The following is a 25,008-nucleotide window of genomic DNA, read 5'->3' on the forward strand; positions in this document are numbered from 1 at the left end:
GTAGAAAATAAATTTCAGTGTGAGAGTCAGGACTGTCACTGGAGAAAGTGACTGGTGACCTGTGACAACAGGAAAGACCTTCAAACGATGCATCTAGTCTAACTGCTCAGAAGCACTCGGCACAACTAATTTAAGCAAAAATGTAGTCTTCTCCCTCCACACACTTACTCTCTCCTTCAGCCAATTCAATACCATACATTCAGCTCACCTCTTCCCCCCACCCTCCCAACAAACTTTCTTTCCCAACTATTAATCTCAACCGCTAACCCCCTTCTCCTACCAGGTAACCTGCACCACAGTCTCCACATTCCTATCCCCCACCAAATTGGCTCTCCCCTGGTTTGTAACCCCCTGCTCCCCTGAAGTTCCCTGGAGGTTTGCTGCAGGTGCATGTTTATTAAAAGATCTGTATTCTTTAAGCTCCGTACAGCTTTCACTGACTCTGAGCTATGCAGTGCCCAAAATCCCATGCTATTGTCGGTCTTGCAATAAAAGAATGGAAGGAATCTGGGTACAGAACAGTTCTAATTCACTAACAGCCAGACCGTGAGAGAAGAAAACAGAACAGCTAGTCAGGTGAAAGTAGGTAGGGAAAGAATATATTTGAGGGGAAAAAAAAGAAAAGAAGTCAATGCAGTATTTACAAACTTTTAGCAGTTTTCATCTCTTCTTAGATAGGAATAACCTACTACCATGTACTTCTATTAGTTTTCAGTTTTACTGCCAGCCTTGTAAGTCTAAGTATAAATTTCCAATACCTTTCTTGAAAATTAGATTGGAATAGTGCAAAACTAATTGTAGACAAAATATATCATGCTGTCTCAAGCTAGATAATCTAGTTATTTAATAATTGTAGAATTCTGATGCACTTTGCAATGGATATACTGTGGAACCAGTGTTATTCTACAGAACAGAGCAAACATACAGTTAGGTTAAGACAAAATTTTCCAATAAAATTAAGGGACCCTTTTACTAAGCTGTGCTAAATAACTAGTGTGGGTTCTATCACATGGTAGCTGTTACTGCAGACTGTAGTAATGGCTACCACGCATTAAAACAGCAAGTACGGTAAAAGACCTGTGCTAGATGACTAACGGAGTTAAAGGCGAGTCATGGTTGATAAAGAGGCAGCGACAGGGTATGTCATGAGCTAGCATGTGGGTTGGCATCACATGCTATCTGACACAACTGCCAATAATGTGGCTACAATTATCATCATAAAAAGTTGGCATTAACTGCAGTTGCGCTACCAGCAGTCCAGTAGAATAGCTATTGCCACCCCCCCCCCCAAAAAAAAAAATTGTAAGTAAATAGTTGCATATTTCCACAGTTGTATAGAAGAAAAAAAAGGTGCTCTCTGAGGACACGATTGGAATCTTTACATATGAGTGACGTCATCTTCTTATGAAGGCGTCTGCATGGGAAGATATCTCCAGCACATTTCCAGAACTTTTGAGAAAGCTTTACTGCGAAGCATGCCTCTTCCTGTTTGCCACTGTCACATAGGACTCCTTCAGTCTATTGCAAGTTTCTTAGAATAACTTCTTGGCGAGGAAGGCGGGCCGGAAGGATTCCTATCCTGCTGCCCTTGAAGAACACCTGCTATAATAAATAACTTAAATTTCTCTGAGGACAAGGAGGATGAATGAATCTTCACATAAGGGACTCCCTTCAACAGAAAAAAGGACCAAAAAAAAAAAAAGGGGGGACCAGAACTGTTGCAAGAAGCAGACACCAAAACTATTTTTTGACTTATATAACTTTTTTTTTTTTTTTTGGGGGGGGGGGGGGGGGGGGCGTATATCTTGAACTGAAAAATAAGACTTACCAAGCCAGATATTGTTTTTCTTTTTATATATCATTACAAGCCAGATACTTCTGATTGTAGATACCCAATGTCTCAAACGAAGCTTTCATCAGCTGGGACCCATGACACTGCAAGTAGTTAAGGGGAGGCTTCAACAGATGCAAGCCCTACATAAAGTGAACTAAAAGCTGTACATAGATGGGTTTACCTTCTACCTGATGATGATAGATTCCAATTGCACTAAAGTGAACCCTAATGTTGATCTTCAAACCTGGCTCCAAAACATACAGAAAGTATTCAAGCAGTTTTTGTGTAGGATAATAAGGATCTAGAGAACTGCTACCAGATGTCAAACCTCTAATTTAAAACCATTTGCCCTAACTGAATTTCTTCTAGCAGCCAGCAAGACGTAGAAAAACACTGTCAGGCAAGTTCAGAGAAATCAATGCTAACCTCTCAAAATCCAAGCTGTGAGGGCTAAACACTGCATTTTGAGATGCAACAACGTTCCCTCCTCCTATGTTATCACTGTTAGAAACCTTTTAGTCTCATTGAACTTCTCATGGAAAGATGCCGAACCAAACTTGTTTCAGCTTATAAAGAGCTATGAGGATCATAGTTCCATGTCTTTTTTTGAGCTTCAGATCACGCCTCAGTATGAGGGGAATTGGGAGAATATGAATACAGAAGACCTTGTCCCCAATGCAGGTGAAAGGCATCTAAGACTAGTTTATCATGTGAACCTATCCTGGAGCACAACACAGGCACTTTCTTGTTGAATGGAGTGGCAAAGAGATCCATCAAGGGAGGGTCCCAGTCTCGAAACATCTTTTGGGCGATTATCATCTAGGGACCACTCGTGAGGGAGAAGTGTTTGACTCAGTTCCTCTGCTAGGATGTTGTCCTTTCCTGCCAGCTATGTGGCTCTGAGAAACATTCTGTATGAAATATCCCACTTCGGACAGTCTTCCAACACAGGAAGTACATGTCCCTCCATACATGTTCTCACAGTATATGGCCACCTAGTTTTCTGTTTGAACCAGGATAACCTTATTGGACAACCAATTACTGAAATTCCTTAAGAGCATTCCATAGTACCCTTAGCTCTACGGAGTTTATCTAACGAAGTTGTTCCTAAACAGACCCAACACCCTGGGTGTGACACCCATCTACACGAGTTATCTAGCCCACCTTCGATGCATCTGTCATTAGAATTGCCAGATTGGAATGGACTATCCACAAAGACAGTGAGTCCCACATATTACTGCTGACAAATACTGGGTCTGCAAGAACACTGCTGTTAGTTATCTGTAACTTGTCGATTGGAGGGTTGCCAATGTAACCGCAATTTTTTAAAAAGGGTTCCAGGACTGATCCAGGATATTACAGACTGGTACTTCAGTGCTGGGCAAAATAGTGGCAACTATTATAAAGAACAAAACTATGGAACACAGACAAGCATGGTTTTATGGGACAGAGTAAGCATGGGTTGAGCCAAGAGAAATCTTGCCTCACCAATTTGCTTAATTTATTTGAAGGTATGAATAAACATGTGGATAAAGGTGAAGTCTGTTGATATGGTGTATCTAGATTTTCAGAAAGCTTTTAACAAAGTTCTTCAAGAGAGAATCCTGAGAAAATGAAAAAGTCATGGGATAGGGAGCCAATGTCCTTTTGTGGATTAGGAATTGGCTACTGGACAGAAAACAGAGGGTAGGGTTAAATGGCCATTTTTCTCAATGGAGGAGGGTGAATAGAGGAATGTCACAAGGATCAGTACTGGGACCAGTGCTATCTAACATATTTATATAGGATATGGCAATCGGAACAAGTGAGGTGATTAAATTGGCAGATTACAAAACTATTCAAAGTTGTCAAAACACATGCAGATTGTGAAAAATTGCAGGAAGACCTTAGAAAACTGGAAGACTGGGCATCAAAATGACAGATGAAATTTAATGTGGACAAATGCAAAGTGATGCACATTGGGAAGAATAATCTGAATCATAGTTATTTGATGCTAGGGTCCACCTTAGGTGTCAGCACTCAAGAAAATGATCTACCGTGTTTCCCCGAAAATAGGACATCCTCTGAAAGTAAGACCTAGTAGAGGTCTTGCTGCAATTTGAAAATATAAGGCCTCCCCCGAAAATAAGACCTAGCAGGGGAGGCCTTATTTTTCGGGGAAACATCGGGGTCACCCCCCCCCCCGAGATCGCCGGCCCCCCCCTCGATCAGCGGCTCCCCCCGCCCTCAGTCGCTCCCGGAACTAACCTCTTAACCGCTTCCTTTCACCTTCGCACTCGCCGCAAGCAGCAGGGCTGGCCACTCCTTCCTTCCGTGTCCCGCCCTCTCATGACGTTACGTTACGTCAGGCGAGGGCAGGACATGGAAGGAAGGAGTGGCCTGCCCTGCTGCTTGCGGCGAGTGCGAAGATGAATAGTGAAAGGAAGCATTTAAGAGGTTAGTTCCGGGAGCGACTGAGGGCAGGGGGAGCCGCCGATCGAGGGGGGGAGCCGGCGATCTTGGGTGGGGGGGTGACCCCGATGTTTCCCCGAAAAATAAGGCCTCCCCTGAAAATAAGACCTAGCAGGTCTTGGGGAGCAAAATTTAATATAAGACAGTGTCTTATTTTCGGGGAAACACGGTAAGTGTCATTGTAGATAATACGCTGACATATCAACCTTAGCCATCCTGGTCTGACTGGGTAAGATTTTTTTATGTCCAAATTGCTCCTTGTGGCACATGGAGTCCCTGCAGTCTAACGACGAGGATGATATTTTTCTCATGCAAACTGAAGTACTCAGATTGGTGAAGGTAGTCTCCCAATTGCCTTGTAGGACCTATAGTATTGTTTCCACCTGTCTTAGAAGGTCCTGAAACTCTTCAAAACATTCTCTCATATTGTCCTCAAAGAGCACTCGCTGAAGTCCAAAATCACCAGTGGAAGATGCAGGGAAAAGCTCATCTGGATCTGGAACAAGTACAGGCAGCCTTAGGGTTCAATGAGCCTTCTGTGCTGAGAATGGTTGCACATATTACTTCTTTGCTGAGTTCCTCAGTGCAGATGAGTGAATAGGTTGCATGTGAAGATGCCTGATAGCATCCATTTGCGTCAAATTAGTCTTATGTTCTGTGCGCATTTGCTGCACTGAATAGCTCCAATGTACTAAGTTTGTTTACACACAAATTCTTCCAGCATCAACTTTTTCTGTGCTGTACGCAACTGAGATTTCAATGAAATTTCAAAATCTACCTACTTCTTTTTTGAGTCATGCTTGTCCTTTGATGGAAATCTATATAGGAGCTCTGTGTTTCTTTCTAGTCGCGGGGCCTATAAGAACACAAGCTTCCTTTCTAACCTTTATGTAACCTAGATAGCAGAGCAGAATGGTCTGGAGATAATTCATATGGATGCTACTAAGCATTCTACAATTACATCTTGGCACAGTAACTATAAATAGGGACACTCTGGTTCAGCCCAAGGAAGTGGTAAAATTTATAATAGCATCTGGGATAGATATTTTACACCCAAGAAGGAATATTTTGAGGACACCAGCCTTCCTGAACAATGGTTCACTAGGTCAAATTCAAGGGCAAAACAAATGTAAACCCTTTAAAAAATAGGGGGATACCGAAGGAACTCAGAGGAGGCAGAAAATCTTTTCAGCATCAAAGAGTAAAGTACTCCTAGAGAGCGCAAGCATCCATGTGAAATCTCCGAGGGTGACCCGACAGGACTTTTAGGTAGAGGCTGTACTGCAAGTCCTATGCACGTGCAATTTCCTAGGTTTTCCTGAGCTCAGTGAGTTACCTGCCTTGACACCATAGGATTCATCCTGCTTTTGAAGAACTAATGTTATTGTACTATGTGACAACAAAGTAATCATATTATTAAATTTCATTACCATAATTATCAATTTAAAAACAATGACTCAAAAATCTGTCTACCTTTATTTTCCCTTTAACAAAACTTGCGATATCTTCCTTATTATCAAACACAGACAATGTGTGAAATAGATTCTGCTCAAGCCATTCCCAGTGCTGACTTATCTCCTCCACTGTGGCACCTAAGAAAATAAAAAGGAAGCATTAGAATTGGAAACACAAACTTTCCAAAAATGTTGTGCATACTAAGTACAAATTTCCAGAATGATAAAGCATGTGCATGAGACCTGGCCAACTGTAATTGTGAATGTATGTAGAGTGAGGATGCTTTTTTTGTGTCCTTGTCAGAGGAAGAAGCTGATTTAAGGTACATTTGGGTGTGTGATGGAGCCAACAACCCAAGTGGGTGGCTCTGTGTGAGAGAGGAAGGCTGTTTGTGTATGTGTGTATCTGAACGCTTGAATTTGCATGTGTGCACTGGGGACAAACACATTCTTAAGCAAGTGTGTGAAAACTTGAGGATGTTTGCATGTGTGTATTATTGCTGTATGCTTTTTCAACTTACAAGTTATGTTTTGACTTTTTTATTATATTATCATAATGGCAGACCGTTATACATATACCAAAATTAGTACATATACATCTCAGTCAATTAAGTATAACCAACAATATTTTGTAATAATTCCCCCCCCTTTTCCTTTTTCCCTCCCCCCTCCCTTCCCCATCCCTCCCTTCCGATAAGCTGACATACTATTGTAAGATTGTTGACAAAAGAAAAAAAACATCATTTACATAATAAAGTAAAATAATATCATCCTCCACTGCCTTATGTTTTTCATTTGTTACTCTTTGATCTCAGTCAACTTACAAGTTAAAACACAAGCTAATCAGAAGTAAACTCCCAACACAGACTGAAAAAGAAAAGGGCACGTTTCCCTGTAACATATCCAGCTGCAAGTTATGCCAAAACATTTCACAGGACCCCACAGTCATTCACAAGGGAAAAATATTCAACATAAAGGAATCTTTTACATGCTCATCTTCCAATGTGGTATATATCATTCAGTGTAAAAAATGTAACGAAGGATGCTATAATTTGGAGAAACAGGCCAGATGCTTAAGACAAGATTCAATCTGCACAGACATCACATGAAAATAGCCGGTGCCAGTCAGGCCCCCACCCCTGTGGGCCAACACTTTACAAGACCAGAACACTGCACCAGTGATTTCACAGTAAGAATACTGAAAGGTAATTTTAAAACAATACAGGAACGCAAGACTTTTGAAGTAAGAATAAGTGAATATTTTGACACCCAACAGACAGGACTTAATAAGGATCTGGGTTTTCTAGCCCATTATAAAGTTGTATTTCTCTGTTTATCACCCTCCTCTCACCTACCAACACCCATCTTGTTAGAATATCAATGAAATGCTTTGATGTCCCCATGCATACCCCCACCCTCCCACTCTGTCAGACTGTCAAAGTAATGCTTTGATGTTTCTCTTATATATACTATCTGCTACCACATTTGCTTATTTCCGATCTGACGAAGAAGGCCAACCTTCGAAAGCTAATCAAGAAATGTATTAAGTTATGTCCAATAAAAAAGGTATCATCTTATTTTCTTTTCCATGGTTTATTTTGTTTGATTTCTATTGATCAACTTACAAGTAAAACTTTGTCGCGCATCAATTTATATGTCTGAGTTAGACAGTACAGGAAAAATGCACATTTATGTGGACTCAAGATGAGGGAATGAACTCCATCATACTGCATGCAATATTCAGTGGTCAACAAAAGCACCCATTTTCCTAATGCCACAGAATTTACACAACTAAATTTCCTATCCACAGAAGTTATGCATGTAAGTTGAAAATGACATGAATTGGAAATATTCACAATAAGAAATTCTCCAGAGCCTTTTTTTTTTAAACACCATCAAAAAATAGACTTGTTTTACAGACCAGAGATCATTATTATTTATTTATTATAATTTATTTATCGCCTTCCTCACCAAAAAGTGTTGTGGCATTCAGCTTTAACTTAATCTATTTAAAATGAAACAAACATTCTGGCTCACTAACTATTTCTGGGCACTTGCTTTATGAAAGCAAACAACTTATACATTTTGAAAGCTTTAATTTTCTTCTAAGTTTATGTTAGTCCTTGCTAAATGACTGAAAGCCATTATGAATACACTTTTTCCTACAGCAACACTGTTTAAAAACAGTCACACTGAAAGCCAATTGTATTTTAAAATATTCAAATGTTAGTAAAAGTGAGCTATGGTGAACGAGTAGTAACAAACCAGACCCAGAGTTGTATAGCTTTGACCTGACCTCACCTTCATGAAAAGCATGAAATATATCATTTTGCAGTGAAAGTTGATTCTGATTGGAGTAGGACATTTTGATGAATAGACAATTCAACTTGGGCAATTTTAAGATGTTAGTAAATTAATAAAAAAAATATACACTTTGCTAATTTTATAAATTTTGTATTATGTTTGGTTTTGATAGAGTATTTTATGTTTTGGACTGTTCTGTAAATTGCTTGGGGCACAAGAGAGAAGCAATTCATACATTTAATGATACAATAAAATAAAATGGTTGGATGATTATTATCTGCTTCAACATCTCCTTTTTGCTATGCTCCTGGCAATCAGTGGAGGCCATTTCAGAGCTAATGCAATAAGAGGAGAAAGCAATGTTACTCACCTATAACAGATGTTTTCCATAAGCTGCAGCACTGATCAGGTAAACAAGTGGGTACTGTCATCAGGACGGAAAAACTTTCCCTGAGCTCAACATTAAATGTAAGATTCCAAGCATGTGTGGCTCATTCCATACAGCAGTCTCCTCAGCCTCAGTTAGATCCCTAACTCAAGAAGGAATGCATTTCTACAGAAGGTGGGAGGAACTGTGTACCTGATCAATCCAGCTGTCTACAGAGAACATCTGTAACTAGTGAGCAACACTGCTTCTCCACCAACATGCAGGACTGAGTAAAGCACACAAGAGGGTGACTCTCAAACTCAGGGTCACTAAGTATCATACATAAAATTTGACCACTACTTATGAGCAGCCCATTCACAGATAATAATGAGAGTTGCTGAAGTCATAGACAACTTGGACAACCCAGCATGGCCAAACGTGTTTTTCCTTACTGAAGGCACGTTCAAGCAAAAATGAGAAGAAAAGCATAACATAAGAACCATACAGCTGCTCCGCTATATGGCACCCAACTACATGCTGGACATGATCGCGTTTATCTCCAAGAAATGCAAGCCCGGAAACCAAAAACTACCTACTTCTACATCTACCAACTGCAAAAATATTAGCTACCAAACTATCTATAAAGCAGGATTTAGCTACCTGGGCTCCAAATGGTGGAACTCAATACCAAAAGCAATAAGTATCCCGAATCGCCTCCAATTCAGTAAAGAAATGAACATATCTCTTCAAAAAAATTCTACAACTATCTACAAAGAACATCTCACATTCCCTCTTCAAAACAACCTTCAAAAACAAATGAATAAATACATTCAAAAACTATTAAAAAAAACAAAAACAAGAAAAGCTAACAGCTGCCTTTTCCCAGCCAAATCCATCTCTCCATAAACTCTTGAATAACCACACGAACTACAGAAGTCCTCCCACACTGCAAAGCATAACTGTAACTTCACCAAAATGTAAACTGTAAGCCACTTTGAACCGAAACTTGGTTTTTGATAGTAGTGGGATAGAAGAATGCATAAATAAATAAATAAATAAATATTCTAGCAACTGCACGAGAGATATGGTAGCTGAAGTGGTTTCAATTTGATGGTCCATAAAATTATCTACAGCATAGTCCCAGGATACATGATTGACCTAATAGTTCTACCAACCAGGAACAGAACCAGATCATCACGGACATACCTAAACCTCCACTACCCAAATTGCAAAGGACTTAAATACAAAACAACCCATGCTTCTAGCTTCTCCTACTTAAGTGAACAACTATGGAACGCACTTCCCAAACGCTGTGAAAACAATCCATGACCACCTAAACTTCAGGAAATCATTAAAAACAAACCTCTTCAAAAAGACTTACCCCACCGATCCAACGTAAAATCCCCACATCCAGCAACACAGCATAACCAATGATCGTACTGGACAATTTACAACCTTCCCTCCCTTCAACCTTCATGGTGCCTTATTCAATTACAAACAAAAAAAACAGCACCACGGGCCTTTAAAAATGGAACACAGTTCTTTAATGAATGAGCCTTGACAAAAAGACCCGACATGGGCCGTGTTTCGGTGACTAGCACCTGCTGCTTTTCATCCATTTGGATACAGAAAGTGAAAGTGCCTTGGTGCTTTGTAGCTTTTACTATATGAGACGTGGGGTAAGGAATAATATATTGTAGAGGGATATATTCGAGTTATTCCCCAAGTTTTCCACGTCATCACTGTGACCCCTGACGCAGGTGCTAGTCACCGAAACACGGCCCGTGTCGGGTCTTTTTGTCAAGGCTCATTCATTAAAGAACTGTGTTCCATTTTTAAAGGCCCGTGGTGCTGTTTTTTTGTTTGGACTTTAGTTTGTACTTCGTTCCCTCTCTTTTGTTATAGCCTTATTCAATTACAACATACCCTTGTATTTGTTCTCAACCGGACTTGGTGTATGCCTTTACGGTACTATGTAAGCCACATTGAGCCTGCAAATAGGTGGGAAAATGTGGGGTACAAATGTAACAAATAAATAAAATAAAATAAATGTTTCATTTTACTAGCTAAACCACTCTATACATAACAGAAATGAATGCAGGATGGTAGTCAACTAGCTAAGGTCCATTTAGACACTGGAATGCCTCACTTGTTGAAGCTTTGTCAGCAGGGCTCTACGGAGCCTCTCCATTTCACTGGAATGCTTCTTCAGGAGCTGCTGAAAACAGCGCTAAACTGTCACCATCATGCAAATTAATGCCACCGCTTCTCTGCACCACTGTGATTGGAGCTATTAAGCCAGTGTTTGAATGAATTATATTACCATTTTATAAAAATAAAGAAAAAACAGAAGATAATAGCAAACTTTTTTTGCAATAAAGGATGGTGGCGGTTTTTCAGACTTGTGATCAAAGTAATCCAGTACCCTATAATACTGTCTTTTCACAGGAAAGGCCCTGGAGATAAACTGAAGCCATTTCCTCCAAAATTTTAATAATTATGTTTAAATGTCAACATTCAGTTCCACGCCACCCAGTATTTTATAGACCTCTACCCAGTGGCGTAGCCAGAAGTCAATTTTTGGGTGGGCCAACAGGTTGGATGGGTGGGCACTAGACAGTGGTGTGCTGGTAAATGTTTAACAACAGGCTCTCGCCCCGATTCACCTCTGCGCCCCCCCCCCCCTGTCCACCTGTGCACCTCCCTTCAAAATTGCAGAGCTGGCTATAGCCGGGGAGAGAGCCTGGGGGGTGGAGGAGGCAATGCATTACTCTCTCCAGGAAAAAAACATTAAATGATCCCAGGTTCCAATCTAATTCATGTTTAATGTGGGATAAAATGCCATAAATAAGTAAATAAATATAAACTTTTAATGTTGAGCACCTGATTCTCAAAGTGGACATGTTCCAATCATTATAATGAAAATAAAATGATTTTTTTCTACCTTTGCTGTCTGGTGACTTTGTTTTTCTGATCATACTGGCCCAGTATCTGATTCTGCTGCTATCTGTCCTCTTTACTCCGTTTCCAGGGCTTCCTTTCCATTTATTTCTTTACTTTCCGCCTTTCTTCTTCATTTCTTGCTCTGGGTCCTCAGCAGACTTGACTGTCCAGTGGATCCAGCTTCTGCCTATTTTCTTCATCCATGTGCAATTTTCTCCTCTCTTCCTTTTCCCTCATCTCCTTCCTCACTCTTCCCTCCCCTCCATCCATGTCTAGCATTTCTTCTCTCTCCCTTCCCTCTCCTCCATCCATATCCAGCAGCCTCCTCTCTCCTGCCCTCCCCTCCATCCACCCATGTCCAGCAACTCTCCTCTCCCCTCCATCCATCCATCCATACCCAGCAATTCTCTTCTCTCCCCTGCCCCTATCCATCCATCCCCAGGAATTCTGTTCTTGCCCATGTCCCCTCCATCCATCCCCAGCAATTCTCCTCTCTCCCCTGCCCCCCACCTCCATCCATCCATTCCCAGCAATTCTCCTCTCTGCCCTGCCCCCACCTCCATCCATCCATCCCCAGCAATTCTCCTCTCTCCCCTGCCCCCCACCTCCATCCATCCATCCATCATCCCCAGCAATTCTCCTCTCTCCCCTGACCCCCACCTCCATCCATCATCCCCAGCAATTCTCCTCTCTCCCCTGCCCCCCACCTCCATCCATCCATCCATCATCCCCAGCAATTCTCCTCTCTCCCCTGACCCCCACCTCCATCCATCCATCCCCAGAAATTCTCCTCTCCCTTGCCCCCCACCTCCATCCATCATCCCCAGCAATTCTCCTCTCTCCCCTGCCCCCCACCTCCATCCCCAGCAATTCTCTCTCCCCTGACCCCCACCTCCATCCATCCATCCCGTGACTCTCCTCTCTCCCCTCCCCTCCCTCTCCCATCCATGTGTCCAGCGATTCTCCTTCACCCCATGCATCCTTCCCTCCCATTCCACCTGCCCGCCCTCTCTCTGACGGCAGCGCTTCCCAGACGCTGCCTCCGCCGCCACGATCTACCTCCTCCCTCTGTCTCTCAACAGCAGCAGTAGCGATTCAAACACGTGTTTGAATCGCGACGCTACCACTGCTGTTGAGTGAGACAGAGGGAGGAGGTAGATCGTGGCGGCGGCGGCGGTGGCGGAGGCAGCGTCTGGGAAGCGCTGCCGTCAGAGAGAAGGAGGCAGATGCAGGATCAGCGCTGCCTGCTCCCTCCGCTCCGCTGCTGGGTGGGCCTGAACCCAAACTGGGTGGGCCTAGGCCCATCCAGGCCCACCCGTGGCTACGCCCCTGCCTCTACCATATCTCCCCTCAGCTCTCTCTATTCCAAGCTGAAAAGCCCTAGCCTCTTTAGCCTTTCCTCATAGGGAAGCCATCTTCCCCTCCCCCCCTGGGTCTCCCCTTCCCCTCTGGGTCGGGTCTCCCCTTCCCTTCCCCTTCCCCTCTGGGTCGGGTCGGGTCTCCCCTTCCCCTCTGGGTCGGGTCTCCCCTTCCCTTCCCCTCTGGGTCAGGTCTCCCCTTCCCCTCCTCTCCCCCCCCCGGGTCTCCCCTTCCCCTCTGGGTCGGGTCTCCCCTCCCCCTCCCCCCCCCCCCCCCCGGGTCACATCTTCCCCTCCCCTCCTCCTCCCCCCGGGTCACATCTTCCCCTCCCCTCCCGGGTCACCTCCTCCCCTCCTCCCCTCCCGGGTCACCTCCACCCCTCCCCTCCCCCCGCGTCACATCCACCCCTCCCCTCCCCCCCTGGGTCTCCCCTTCCCCTCCTCTCCCCCCCCGGGTCTCCCCTTCCCCTCTGGGTCGGGTCTCCCCTTCCCTTCCCCTTCCCCTCTGGGTCGGGTCGGGTCTCCCCTTCCCCTCTGGGTCGGGTCTCCCCTTCCCCTCTGGGTCGGGTCTCCCCTTCTCTTCCCCTCTGGGTCGGGCCTCCCCTTCCCCCCCCCCCCCCCCCCCGGGTCACACCTTCCCCTCCCCTCCCCTCCTCCTCCTCCCCCCGGGTCACATCTTCCCCTCCTCCTTCCCCCCCAGGTCACATCTTCCCCTCCTCCTTCCCCCCCAGGTCACATCTTCCCCTCCCCTCCTGGGTCACATCTTCCCTTCCCCTCCCGGGTCACATCTTCCCCTCCCCTCCTGGGTCACATCCACCCCTCCCGGGTCACCTCCTCCCCTCCTCCCCTCCCGGGTCACCTCCCCCCGGGTCACATCTTCCCCTCCCCTCCCCCTCCTGGGTCACATCTTCCCCTCCCCCTCCTGGGTCACATCCACCCCACCCCTCCCCTCCCGGGTCACCTCCTCCCCTCCTCCCCTCCCCTCCCCTCCTGGGTCACATCCACCCCACCCCTCCCCTCCCGGGTCACCTCCTCCCCTCCCCTCCCCCTCCCCCCGGGTCACATCTTCCCCTCCCCCTCCCCTCCTGGGTCACATCTTCCCCTCCCCTCCTGGGTCACATCCACCCCTCCCGGGTCACCTCCACCCCACCCCTCCCCTCCCCTCGCGTCACATCCCCCTTCCCCTCCTCCCCACCGGGCCCCCTCCTCCCCTCGCGTCACATCCACCCCTCCCCCCGTCACATCCACCCCTCCCCTTCCCCTCCTCCCCCCCCGGGTCACGTCTTCCCCTTCCCCTCCTCCCCTCCTCCCCCCCCCCCGGGTCACGTCTTGCCCTTCCCCTCCTCCCCCCCCCGGGTCACGTCTTGCCCTCCCCCCCTCTCCTCCCCTCCCCCCCCCCGGGTCACTTCCCCCCTTCCCCTCCCCCCCCCACCGGGTCACATATTCCCCTAACCCCTCCCCCCCACCAGGTCACATATTCCCCTCCCCTTCCCCTTCCCCTCTACAGCCCTGATGGTCTAGTGACCTCTTCTGGGTAAGGAAGAGCCACCACGTTCCTGCCCAGAGCGCTGCCCTTGCCCTGCATCCTTGTAGCTGTGTGACGGTCTCGGGATTCAAAATGGCCACCGAGAGTTGAAGTCTCACGAGGCCGCTTCAACTCTTGGCGGCCATTTTGAATCCCGAGACCATCACACAGCAACAGGATGCAGGGCAAGAGCGGGGCTCTTTCCTGTCCCGAAGAGGTCACTAGACCACCAGGGCAGTAGATAGTAAGTAAGGAAAGGGGAGGGGAGGCTAGGAAAGGTACGCCGCCCGCCCACCCGTTTGTCCAGAAATCCGGACAAACGGGCGGACTGGCAAAACCCGCCCGGATGCCCAGACATGTCCTCAAGAGGATATGTCCGGGTAAATCCGGACGTATGTTAACCCTAGGCTATGCACTCCAAATCCCAGGATTCTTGGGCACTCTGCTCCCTCCCAGATTCAAGCTGTCTGCTTCCTAAGGTTGTCCTGCAAATGCCCCTCCCTCAAGGATCACAGCAACTTCTCTCCCAATCCTGCCTGCTACATGGTATTTCTGGCAGTCGACACCTTATCAGGTATGGGGGTTTATTTTCCCCTTTCTATTGTTTGGTTCTGGTTTCCATGACAAGATATTGCCGCCCCCCCCCCCCCCCCCTTTATTCTTTCCCCTCCAAAATTTCCAACATATACTGCTTCTTGCTTCCTGTTTGTGTGCTAAAACTAAAGAAAAAACATTCTTTTCTCTATAACAGCTTTACAGCAGAGAAACACCACCAGCTGGCCAAATAGGAGAAATACACTTCGAGCATAATTAATGCAGGAAAATATCTGATACATTTGTTCTGACCTGGTTTTACAGCCTGCCTCAGACACAGACTACTCAGTAATTACTGCGGATTCTTTTGGATTCGTATTAGTTAAATGAGACTTTTATTAGAGGTTCTAAAATACACAATGATTAAGATATATACACAATGATTAGCCATATAACTGAAAAGAAACAATACCTATAAACAATCATTACATCACTGGTCCCCACATCCAAGCAATGGTAGGAGTTTCTAGACCAGGAAAGAAGCAATAAACAATCATAATACATACATCCATCAATGGTCCTTACATCATCCAGGCTTTTTACATCAGCTGAGAAGCCCCTTTTTCAGCAAAGCCAGAGTCTGGTTCTATGCAATGCGTCCACCCATAGATGAGCTTCCAGCTTCATTGTAAGAGGCCCCCCTTTTTTATTAGGCTTAGAACTCATGTTCAGAGCTAAGGAAAATTACAGAATGCTTGAGAATTTCTCTATTTTGGTAAACAAGCCATACTGTGGGAATGTGGTCACATGTTTCTCAGTCCAGGTGGCCAGTCTGAACTCGAAACAGGCTCCACCTCCCTCTTCACATACCAAATTAATCAGAGCAAAATCATTTTAATGGAAGAGTAGCCTAATGGTTAGTGCAGTGGACTTTTATCCTGGGGAACTGAGTTCGATTCCCACTGCAGCTCCTTGTGACTCTGGGCAAGTCACTTAACCCTCCATTGCCCCTGGTACAAAATAAGAACCTGAATATATGTAAACCGCTTTGAATGTAGTTGCAAAAACCTCAGAAAGGTGGTATATCAAGTCCCATTTCCCTTTTAATGAGCGAGTACACTGCCGGTCACTTAAATAGAGTTGAAAAGCAATCTCTAAAATCCTTCCATTACAACATTTTACAGGCTTAAAACATGCCGATTCTTCACAAATCCTAAAAAATTTGTCACCACTTCCCATGTTAACTCTTGTTTAACCGTGGATAGCATTGTATTGGAGATCCGCTTTCATAAGGGTATTTCCCATAGCTGTACCTACTGCCTCTGACAGCCATGTGCTCCAAGGTCTTGCCCCCCCCCCCAATGGATCTCCAGTGCAAGGCTCCAATTTGTTGCCTGGATTTTACATCCCAGAATGCTCTCTCTGACGTGTAGCGCTATCAGTTGTCAATCCTGGCAGCTATTTTAATGATAGTGAGTATGAATGGGAGGGATTTTCTGTGATTTTAAGAATGACCAGCTCAAAGCTCACAGTTCAGACAGCCCATTTGCTGCTGACGTCACCCAAAGTCCACCCACATGTCTTAAAAGTAACAGTACATTTTTTGTGTGGGGGGAGGGGAGAACACCACTACAAAACAAAATCAAATTAAATTAAATGACTCCATTGGGATACCCCTAAAGACCTGTCTGAGCAAACATGCAGAAAATGAAGAAAACTTAGAAGCAGCTAAAAGACTAGAGAGGTAACAGAAAGAAAACTGAAAATGGCTGCATGAAAGTGACAAAGAAAATTAATTACAACAAATCTTGACAGAGCAAATGGGGTGCACGTATTCATAGCTTTGTAGAAGAAAAGAAAGACAGAAGATTCCACGCAACAGCAACAATCAGGGATTTGTTTACATCTGTGGCAGAGCTATTTAACTACATTGTGGGAAGATTTTCCATATGGGTTCCAATTTTGCATGGAGCCAGTCAAACCCTTTTCCTGGTTCTCTAGCTGGCAAGCTGGTTGTGGTTTCTTGGTCTTCTGCTCTGTGGAATGGGATCAAGGTCCTTACTGCATCTAGTGGGGTCAAGATGTTTGGAAAATACCTTCTTCTGTGACTATGGTCTTCTCAGTACTCCAATTGAATGCCTTTTAGGAGTACTACTACTACTATTTAGCATTTCTATAGCGCTACAAGGCGTACGCAGCGCTGCACAAACATAGTACGAGGATACTAGGTCAGAGGTTGGTTTGGCAAAGGATCCAGGTTGCGAAACTCCTATATTAATGTAACTGCCTCCTTCACCTTCTCTACAAAGAATTTCTCTCCTTTGTACAGCACATCAGCAAATGTTTCCATCACATCATACTGTAAATTAGAAGCTCACAGCCATGAGAGTATGCAGAATATTATGGATTTGATATACCATCTTTCTGTGGTACAATCAAAGCAGTTTACATTTTATTATATGCAGGCGTTTTCTCCGTTCCTAGTGGGCTCACAATTTAAGCTTTTTGTATCTAGGGCACAAGTTCTCAGTTAAATTTTCAAATCAAAGATCGACCTGACCGCATGCCTGCCATGCTTTTTCCCTTTGCCCACTAGTTACTTGAGCTCTTCAGACCTCTCCTGAAGGAGAGAATTTGCAAACTTTTCCATCTTGCACAATGTGTCTCACATTTGTTGGTCCATGAAGAGCTGATAAGTCATACAGTACAGAGCATAATGTTGTAGAAAAAAATTTTCCTTCAAAATTAAATCCAATGTATGAACTGAGGAGTGGGTTCTACAACTCTGGCCTTACTGAGAAAATATTGGACCAACATGGTATGACAGTTGCTATTTCTCAAATACAGAGTCTTCTAGACTATATACAGTCTGCCTTCATGTTCATAGGGTGCATGGAGAGGTGGGTCGTCAACATGCTCATTTGCATAACCCTAGGGACCTTGTAAATGGGCATTGTTGTGCTTTCCTGGGGGGGGGAGGGGAGAGAAATTAGAGGATGTAATCAACCCAAAAAAATCTCAGAGAGGAACAGTGGGTTCAAAATCACAGACACCTATATTAACATCTACTCAATATATGAGGATCGGATAGTACACAAAAAAAAAACCAAAGTGGAGACAAAGACCTCTGTCAAAAAGGCGCTCATTCATGTGCAGTCTAAGTCACTTGTATATAGCATGTATTCTAAGCAAACAGATCATAATACACTATTAGATTTTTCCAGTATGCACCCTTTTCATTCACAGGTTAATATACCTTTATCACAGTTTTTGCTGCATCAACGCATTTGTAGTACTACAGAAGAATATAAACAGAAGACTGAAGTGCTAAGATACAGGCTCGGGGGATATTCACAGAAGACAGTGAGTAAAGCTGTGAAGTGAGCTTTATGGAATCTAAGAGAAAGTCTTTTGAATTATAATGCCCAAGCAGAAGCATATAAATATGATTACTTCTGTAACCAAATATACCTCTAGCACAGATCATTTAGTTAGACAAATGAAGAAAAACTTTAAGATGTTATAATGTTCACCCATGTTTCCAGGATCTTAAGATTATGTTTTTCTACGAAAGGAAAGCGAATGCTACATACCTGTAGAAGGTATTCTCCGAGGACAGCAGGCTGATTGTTCTCACTGATGGGTGACGTCCACGGCAGCCCCTCCAATCGGAAACTTCACTAGCAAAGTCCTTTGCTAGCCCTCGCGCGCCCGCGCGCACCGCGCATGCGCGGCCGTCTTCCCGCCCGAAACCGGCTCGAGCCGGCCAGTCCAGTATGTAGCAAGACAATACACTTCAAGGGAAGACACAACTCCAAAGGGGAGGCGGGCGGGTTTGTGAGAACAATCAGCCTGCTGTCCTCGGAGAATACCTTCTACAGGTATGTAGCATTCGCTTTCTCCGAGGACAAGCAGGCTGCTTGTTCTCACTGATGGGGTATCCCTAGCCCCCAGGCTCACTCAAAACAACAACATTGGTCAATTGGGCCTCGCAACGGCGAGGACATAACTGAGATTGACCTAAAAAATTTACCAACTAACTGAGAGTGTAGCCTGGAACAGAACAAACAGGGCCCTCGGGGGGTGGAGTTGGATCCTAAAGCCCAAACAGGTTCTGAAGAACTGACTGCCCGAACCGACTGTCACGTCGGGTATCCTGCTGCAGGCAGTAATGAGATGTGAATGTGTGGACAGATGACCACGTCGCAGCTTTGCAAATTTCCTCCATGGTGGCTGACTTCAAGTGGGCTACCGACGCTGCCATGGCTCTAACATTATGAGCCGTGACATGACCCTCAAGAGCCAGCCCAGCCTGGGCGTAAGTGAAGGAAATGCAATCTGCTAGCCAATTGGATATGGTGCGTTTCCCTACAGCCACTCCCCTCTTGTTGGGATCAAAAGAAACAAACAATTGGGCGGACTGTCTGTGGGGCTGTGTCCGCTCCAGATAGAAGGCCAATGCTCTCTTGCAGTCCAATGTGTGCAGCTGACGTTCAGCAGGGCAGGAATGAGGACGGGGAAAGAATGTTGGCAAGACAATTGACTGGTTCAGATGGAACTCCGACACAACCTTTGGCAGAAACTTAGGGTGAGTGCGGAGGACTACTCTGTTGTGATGAAATTTGGTGTAAGGGGCCTGGGCTACCAGGGCCTGAAGCTCACTGACTCTACGAGCCGAGGTAACTGCCACCAAGAAAATGACCTTCCAGGTCAAGTACTTCGGATGGCAGGAATTCAGTGGCTCGAAAGGAGGTTTCATCAGCTGGGTGAGAACGACATTGAGATCCCATGACACTGTAGGAGGCTTGACAGGGGGCTTTGACAAAAGCAAACCTCTCATGAAGCGAACAACTAAAGGCTGTCCTGAGATCGGCTTACCTTCCACTTGGTAATGGTATGCACTGATTGCACTAAGGTGAACCCTTACGGAGTTGGTCTTCAGACCAGACTCAGACAAGTGGAGAAGGTATTCAAGCAGGGTCTGTGTAGGACAAGAGCGAGGATCTAGGGCCTTGCTGTCACACCAGACGGCAAACCTCCTCCAATGAAAGAAGTAACTTCTCTTAGTGGAGTCTTTCCTGGAAGCAAGCAAGATGCGGGAGACACCCTCTGGCAGACCCAAAGAGGCAAAGTCTACGCCCTCAACATCCAGGCCGTGAGAGCCAGGGACTGGAGGTTGGGATGCAGAAGAGCCCCTTCGTCCTGCGTGATGAGGGTCGGAAAACACTCCAATCTCCACGGTTCTTCGGAGGATAACTCCAGAAGAAGAGGGAACCAGATCTGACGCGGCCAAAAGGGAGCAATCAGAATCATGGTGCCTCGGTCTTGCTTGAGTTTCAACAAAGTCTTCCCCACCAGAGGAATGGGAGGATAAGCATACAGCAGACCTTCCCCCCAATCCAGGAGGAAGGCATCCGACGCCAGTCTGCCGTGGGCCTGAAGCCTGGAACAGAACTGAGGGACCTTGTGGTTCACCTGAGATGCGAAGAGATCCACCAGGGGGGTGCCCCACGCCTGGAAGATCTGTCGCACCACACGGGAATTGAGCGACCACTCGTGAGGTTGCATAATCCTGCTCAACCTGTCGGCCAGACTGTTGTTTACGCCTGCCAGATATGTGGCTTGGAGCACCATGCCTTGACGGCGAGCCCAAAGCCACATGCTGACGGCTTCCTGACACAGGGGGCGAGATCCGGTGCCCCCCTGCTTGTTGACATAGTACATGGCAACCTGATTGTCTGTCTGAATTTGGATAATTTGGTGGGACAGCCGATCTCTGAAAGCCTTCAGAGCGTTCCAGATCGCTCGCAACTCCAGAAGATTGATCTGTAGATCGCTTTCTTGGAGGGACCACCTTCCTTGGGTGTGAAGCCCATCGACATGAGCTCCCCATCCCAGGAGAGACGCATCCGTGGTCAGCACTTTTTGAGGCTGAGGAATTTGGAAGGGACGTCCCAGAGTCAAATTGGAGCAAATCGTCCACCAATACAGGGATTCGAGAAATCTCGTGGACAGGTGGATCACGTCTTCTAGACCCCCGGCGGCCTGATACCACTGGGAGGCTAGGGTCCATTGAGCAGATCTCATGTGAAGGCGGGCCATGGGAGTCACATGAACTGTGGAAGCCATGTGGCCCAGCAATCTCAACATCTGCCGAGCTGTGATCTGCTGGGACGCTCGCACCCGCGAAACGAGGGACAACAAGTTGTTGGCCCTCGCCTCTGGGAGATAGGCGCGAGCCGTCCGAGAATCCAGCAGGGCTCCGATGAATTCGAGTTTCTGCACTGGGAGAAGATGGGACTTTGGGTAATTTATCACAAACCCCAGTAGCTCCAGGAGGCGAATAGTCATCTGCATGGACTGCAGGGCTCCTGCCTCGGATGTGTTCTTCACCAGCCAATCGTCGAGATATGGGAACACGTGCACCCCCAGCCTGCGAAGCGCCGCTGCTACCACAGCTAGGCACTTTGTGAACACCCTGGGCGCAGAGGCGAGCCCAAAGGGTAGCACACAGTACTGGAAGTGGCGTGCGCCCAGCTGAAATCGCAGATACTGTCTGTGAGCTGGCAGTATCGGGATGTGTGTGTAGGCATCCTTCAAGTCCAGAGAGCATAGCCAATCGTTTTGCTGAATCATGGGGAGAAGGGTGCCCAGGGAAAGCATCCTGAACTTTTCTTTTACGAGATATTTGTTCAGGGCCCTTAGGTCTAGGATGGGACGCATCCCCCCTGTTTTCTTTTCCACAAGGAAGTACCTGGAATAGAACCCCAGCCCTTCTTGCCCGGATGGCACGGGCTCGACCGCATTGGCGCTGAGAAGGGCGGAGAGTTCCTCTGCAAGTACCTGCTTGTGCTGGAAGCTGTAGGACTGAGCTCCCGGTGGACAATTTGGAGGTTGAGAGGCCAAATTGAGGGTGTATCCTTGCCGGACTATTTGGAGAACCCACTGATCGGAGGTTATAAGAGGCCACCTTTGGTGAAAAGCTTTCAACCTCCCTCCGACAGGCAGGTCGCCCGGCACTGACACTTGGATGTCGGCTATGCTCTGCTGGAGCCAGTCAAAAGCTCGCCCCTTGCTTTTGCTGGGGAGCCGCGGGGCCTTGCTGATTCGCACGCTGCTGACGAGAGCGAGCGCGCTGGGGCTTAGCCTGGGCCGCAGGCTGTCGGGAAGGAGGATTGTACCTACGCTTGCCAGAAGTATAGGGAACAGTCTTCCTTCCCCCGAAAAATCGTCTACCTGTAGAGGTAGAAGCTGAAGGCTGCCGGCGGGCGAACTTGTCGAATGCGGTGTCCCGCTGGTGGAGAGACTCTACCACCTGCTCGACTTTTTCGCCAAAAATGTTATCCGCCCGGCAAGGCAAGTCCGTAATCCGCTGCTGGACTCTATTCTCCAGGTCGGCGGCACGCAGCCATGAGAGCCTGCGCATCACCACACCTTGAGCAGCGGCCCTGGACGCAACATCAAAAGTGTCATAAACTCCTCTGGCCAGGAATTTTCTGCACGCCTTCAGCTGCCTGACCACCTCCTGAAAAGGCTTGGCTTGCTCAGGGGGAAGAGCATCAACCAAGCCCGCCAACTGCCGCACATTATTCCGCATGTGTATGCTCGTGTAGAGCTGGTAAGACTGGATCTTGGACACGAGCATAGAGGAATGGTAGGCCTTCCTCCCAAAGGAGTCTAAGGTTCTAGCGTCCTTGCCCGGGGGCGCCGAAGCATGTTCCCTAGAACTCTTAGCCTTCTTTAGGGCCAAATCCACAACTCCAGAGTCATGAGGCAACTGAGTGCGCATCAGCTCTGGGTCCCCATGGATCCGGTACTGGGACTCGATCTTCTTGGGAATGTGGGGATTAGTTAGTGGTTTGGTCCAGTTCGCAAGCAATGTCTTCTTCAGGACATGGTGCAAGGGAACAGTGGACGCTTCCTTAGGTGGAGAAGGATAGTCCAGGAGCTCAAACATTTCAGCCCTGGGCTCGTCCTCCACAACCACCGGGAAGGGGATGGCCGTAGACATCTCCCGGACAAAGGAGGCAAAAGACAGACTCTCGGGAGGAGAAAGCTGTCTCTCAGGAGAGGGAGTGGGATCAGACGGAAGACCCCCAGACTCCTCGTCAGAGAAATATCTGGGATCTTCCTCTTCCTCCCACGAGGCCTCACCCTCGGTGTCAGACACAAGTTCACGGACCTGTGTCTGCAACCTCGCCCTGCTCGACTCCGTGGAACCCTGTCCACGATGGGGGCGTCGAGAGGTAGACTCCCTCGCCCGCATCGGCGAAGCTCCCTCCGCCGACGTAGTCGGGGAGCCTTCCTGGGAGGTGGCCGCGGTCGGCACCGCACGCGGTACCGACGTCGGGGACCTCAACCTGGGCGATGGGCCAGCCGGCGCCACGCTCGACGGTACCGGTGGCGCAAGCACCGCCGGTACCGGAGGGGTAGGGCGCAACAGCTCTCCCAGAATCTCTGGGAGAACGGCCCGGAGGCTCTCGTTTAGAGCGGCTGTAGAGAAAGGCTGAGAGGTCGATGCAGGCGTCGACGTCAGTACCTGTTCCGGGCGTGGAGGCTGTTCCGGGCTGTCCAGAGCGGAGCGCATCGACACCTCCTGAACAGAGGGTGAGCGGTCCTCTCGGTGCCGATGCCTGCTGGGTGCCGAATCCCTCGGCGACCCAGAGCTCTCGGTGCCGACACGGGGAGGAGACCGGTGTCGATGCTTCTTCGATTTCTTCCGAAGCATGTCACCGGAGCTCCCCGGCACCGACGAGGAGGACGTCGAATCCACCCGTCGCTTCCTCGGGGCCGAGACTGAAGAAGGTCGATCTCGGGGGGGCTGTACCGCAGGAGCCCTCAGGGTAGGCGGAGACCCACCCGAGGGCTCACCGCCACCAGCAGGGGAATGGACAGCCCTCACCTGCACTCCACCCGATGCACCACCGTCCGACGACATCAGCAGACGAGGTCCTGGTACCACCGACGTCGATGCAGCTATCCGATGTCTCGGCGCCGATGCAGAGGCCCGATGCCTCGATGCACTCGATGCAGGGGCGGCCGAGAAAGATGGTCTGGACGCTGACGACGTCGATGCACTCGAAGATCCCGGTGCCGATGCCGACGAAGAGCCCGAGAACAACACGTTCCACTGGGCTAGTCTCGCCACCTGAGTCCGCCTTTGAAGCAGGGAACACAGACTGCAGTTCTGAGGGCGGTGCTCGGCCCCCAGACACTGAAGACACGACGAGTGTCGATCAGTGAGCGAGATAACCCGGGCGCACTGGGTGCACTTCTTGAAGCCGCTGGAAGGCTTCGATGTCATGGGCGGAAAAATCACGCCGGCGAAATCAAAAGCCGAAATGGCGAAATTCGAAGCACCAAATTTAGAGGGAGAAAAAATCTCGACCGAGGCCGAAAAAAGACCTACCCCGACGACGAAAGAAAACTTACCGGGGCAAAAAAGCTGGAAGTACGGGGAGGATTTACACGAAACCCGGCGGGGGGTTTGCGGAGCACTTCCCGACTAGGACAAAGCTTTCCCGAAGGAAAAAAACACGTTCAAACAAATTGGACGCGCGAGGTCGACTTTCCGGGGCTCGACACGGCGAAAACACGACCGTACCGAGTGCGGACAAAAGAAGACTGGCCGGCTCGAGCCGGTTTCGGGCGGGAAGACGGCCGCGCATGCGCGGTGCGCGCGGGCGCGCGAGGGCTAGCAAAGGACTTTGCTAGTGAAGTTTCCGATTGGAGGGGCTGCCGTGGACGTCACCCATCAGTGAGAACAAGCAGCCTGCTTGTCCTCGGAGAATTAGAATCTATGTGATAGACTGTGTGAAGCAGAAGTATGGAAGATCAGTGAAGATCAAGAAATAGAATGGAGGGGTCATCGTAAATGTGGTCACCGTTCTGTCATATTATATTGGAGCTTTCTAAATTTGAAGATCAGAGCTCGAGTAAAATTTGCTCTCTTCATGCTCAAGCTGCATGTCAATCAGAAAATGTTGCATATTTGTTGCAGTGCCCATGCAGGCTGTTCTACTGCAACAACTAACTCAGACAGATCGCCTTCATTGTTGGCTGCAGCAGCAGGAACAAAAGTGGATTTTTGCACTAAACACAGAGTCTGTGGGAATTAAAATAGTTATAGAATAGAAAGTTGTTGTTTATAGACCCAGCCTGTTAAATTTTAGTGTCAAAATTATGAGTAAAGGGGTGGGACGTTTGACCTCATCAGAAGAACTTTTAAATGTTGGCGT

General features: G+C 47.5%; 1 protein-coding gene across 1 annotated transcript in view; it reads right to left on the reverse strand.

Annotated features, from left to right (window-relative positions):
• TBC1D8 (TBC1 domain family member 8) overlaps nucleotides 1-25,008 on the reverse strand; it is a 221,215-nt gene that overhangs the window by 143,863 nt on the left and 52,344 nt on the right. Inside the window, 1 exon segment of the mRNA XM_030201431.1 lies at nucleotides 5,759-5,877. Coding sequence (XP_030057291.1) covers nucleotides 5,759-5,877 — 119 coding nt within the window.

This window comes from Microcaecilia unicolor, chromosome 4 (genome assembly GCF_901765095.1).
Source record: "Microcaecilia unicolor chromosome 4, aMicUni1.1, whole genome shotgun sequence".
Lineage (NCBI taxonomy): Eukaryota > Metazoa > Chordata > Amphibia > Gymnophiona > Siphonopidae > Microcaecilia > Microcaecilia unicolor.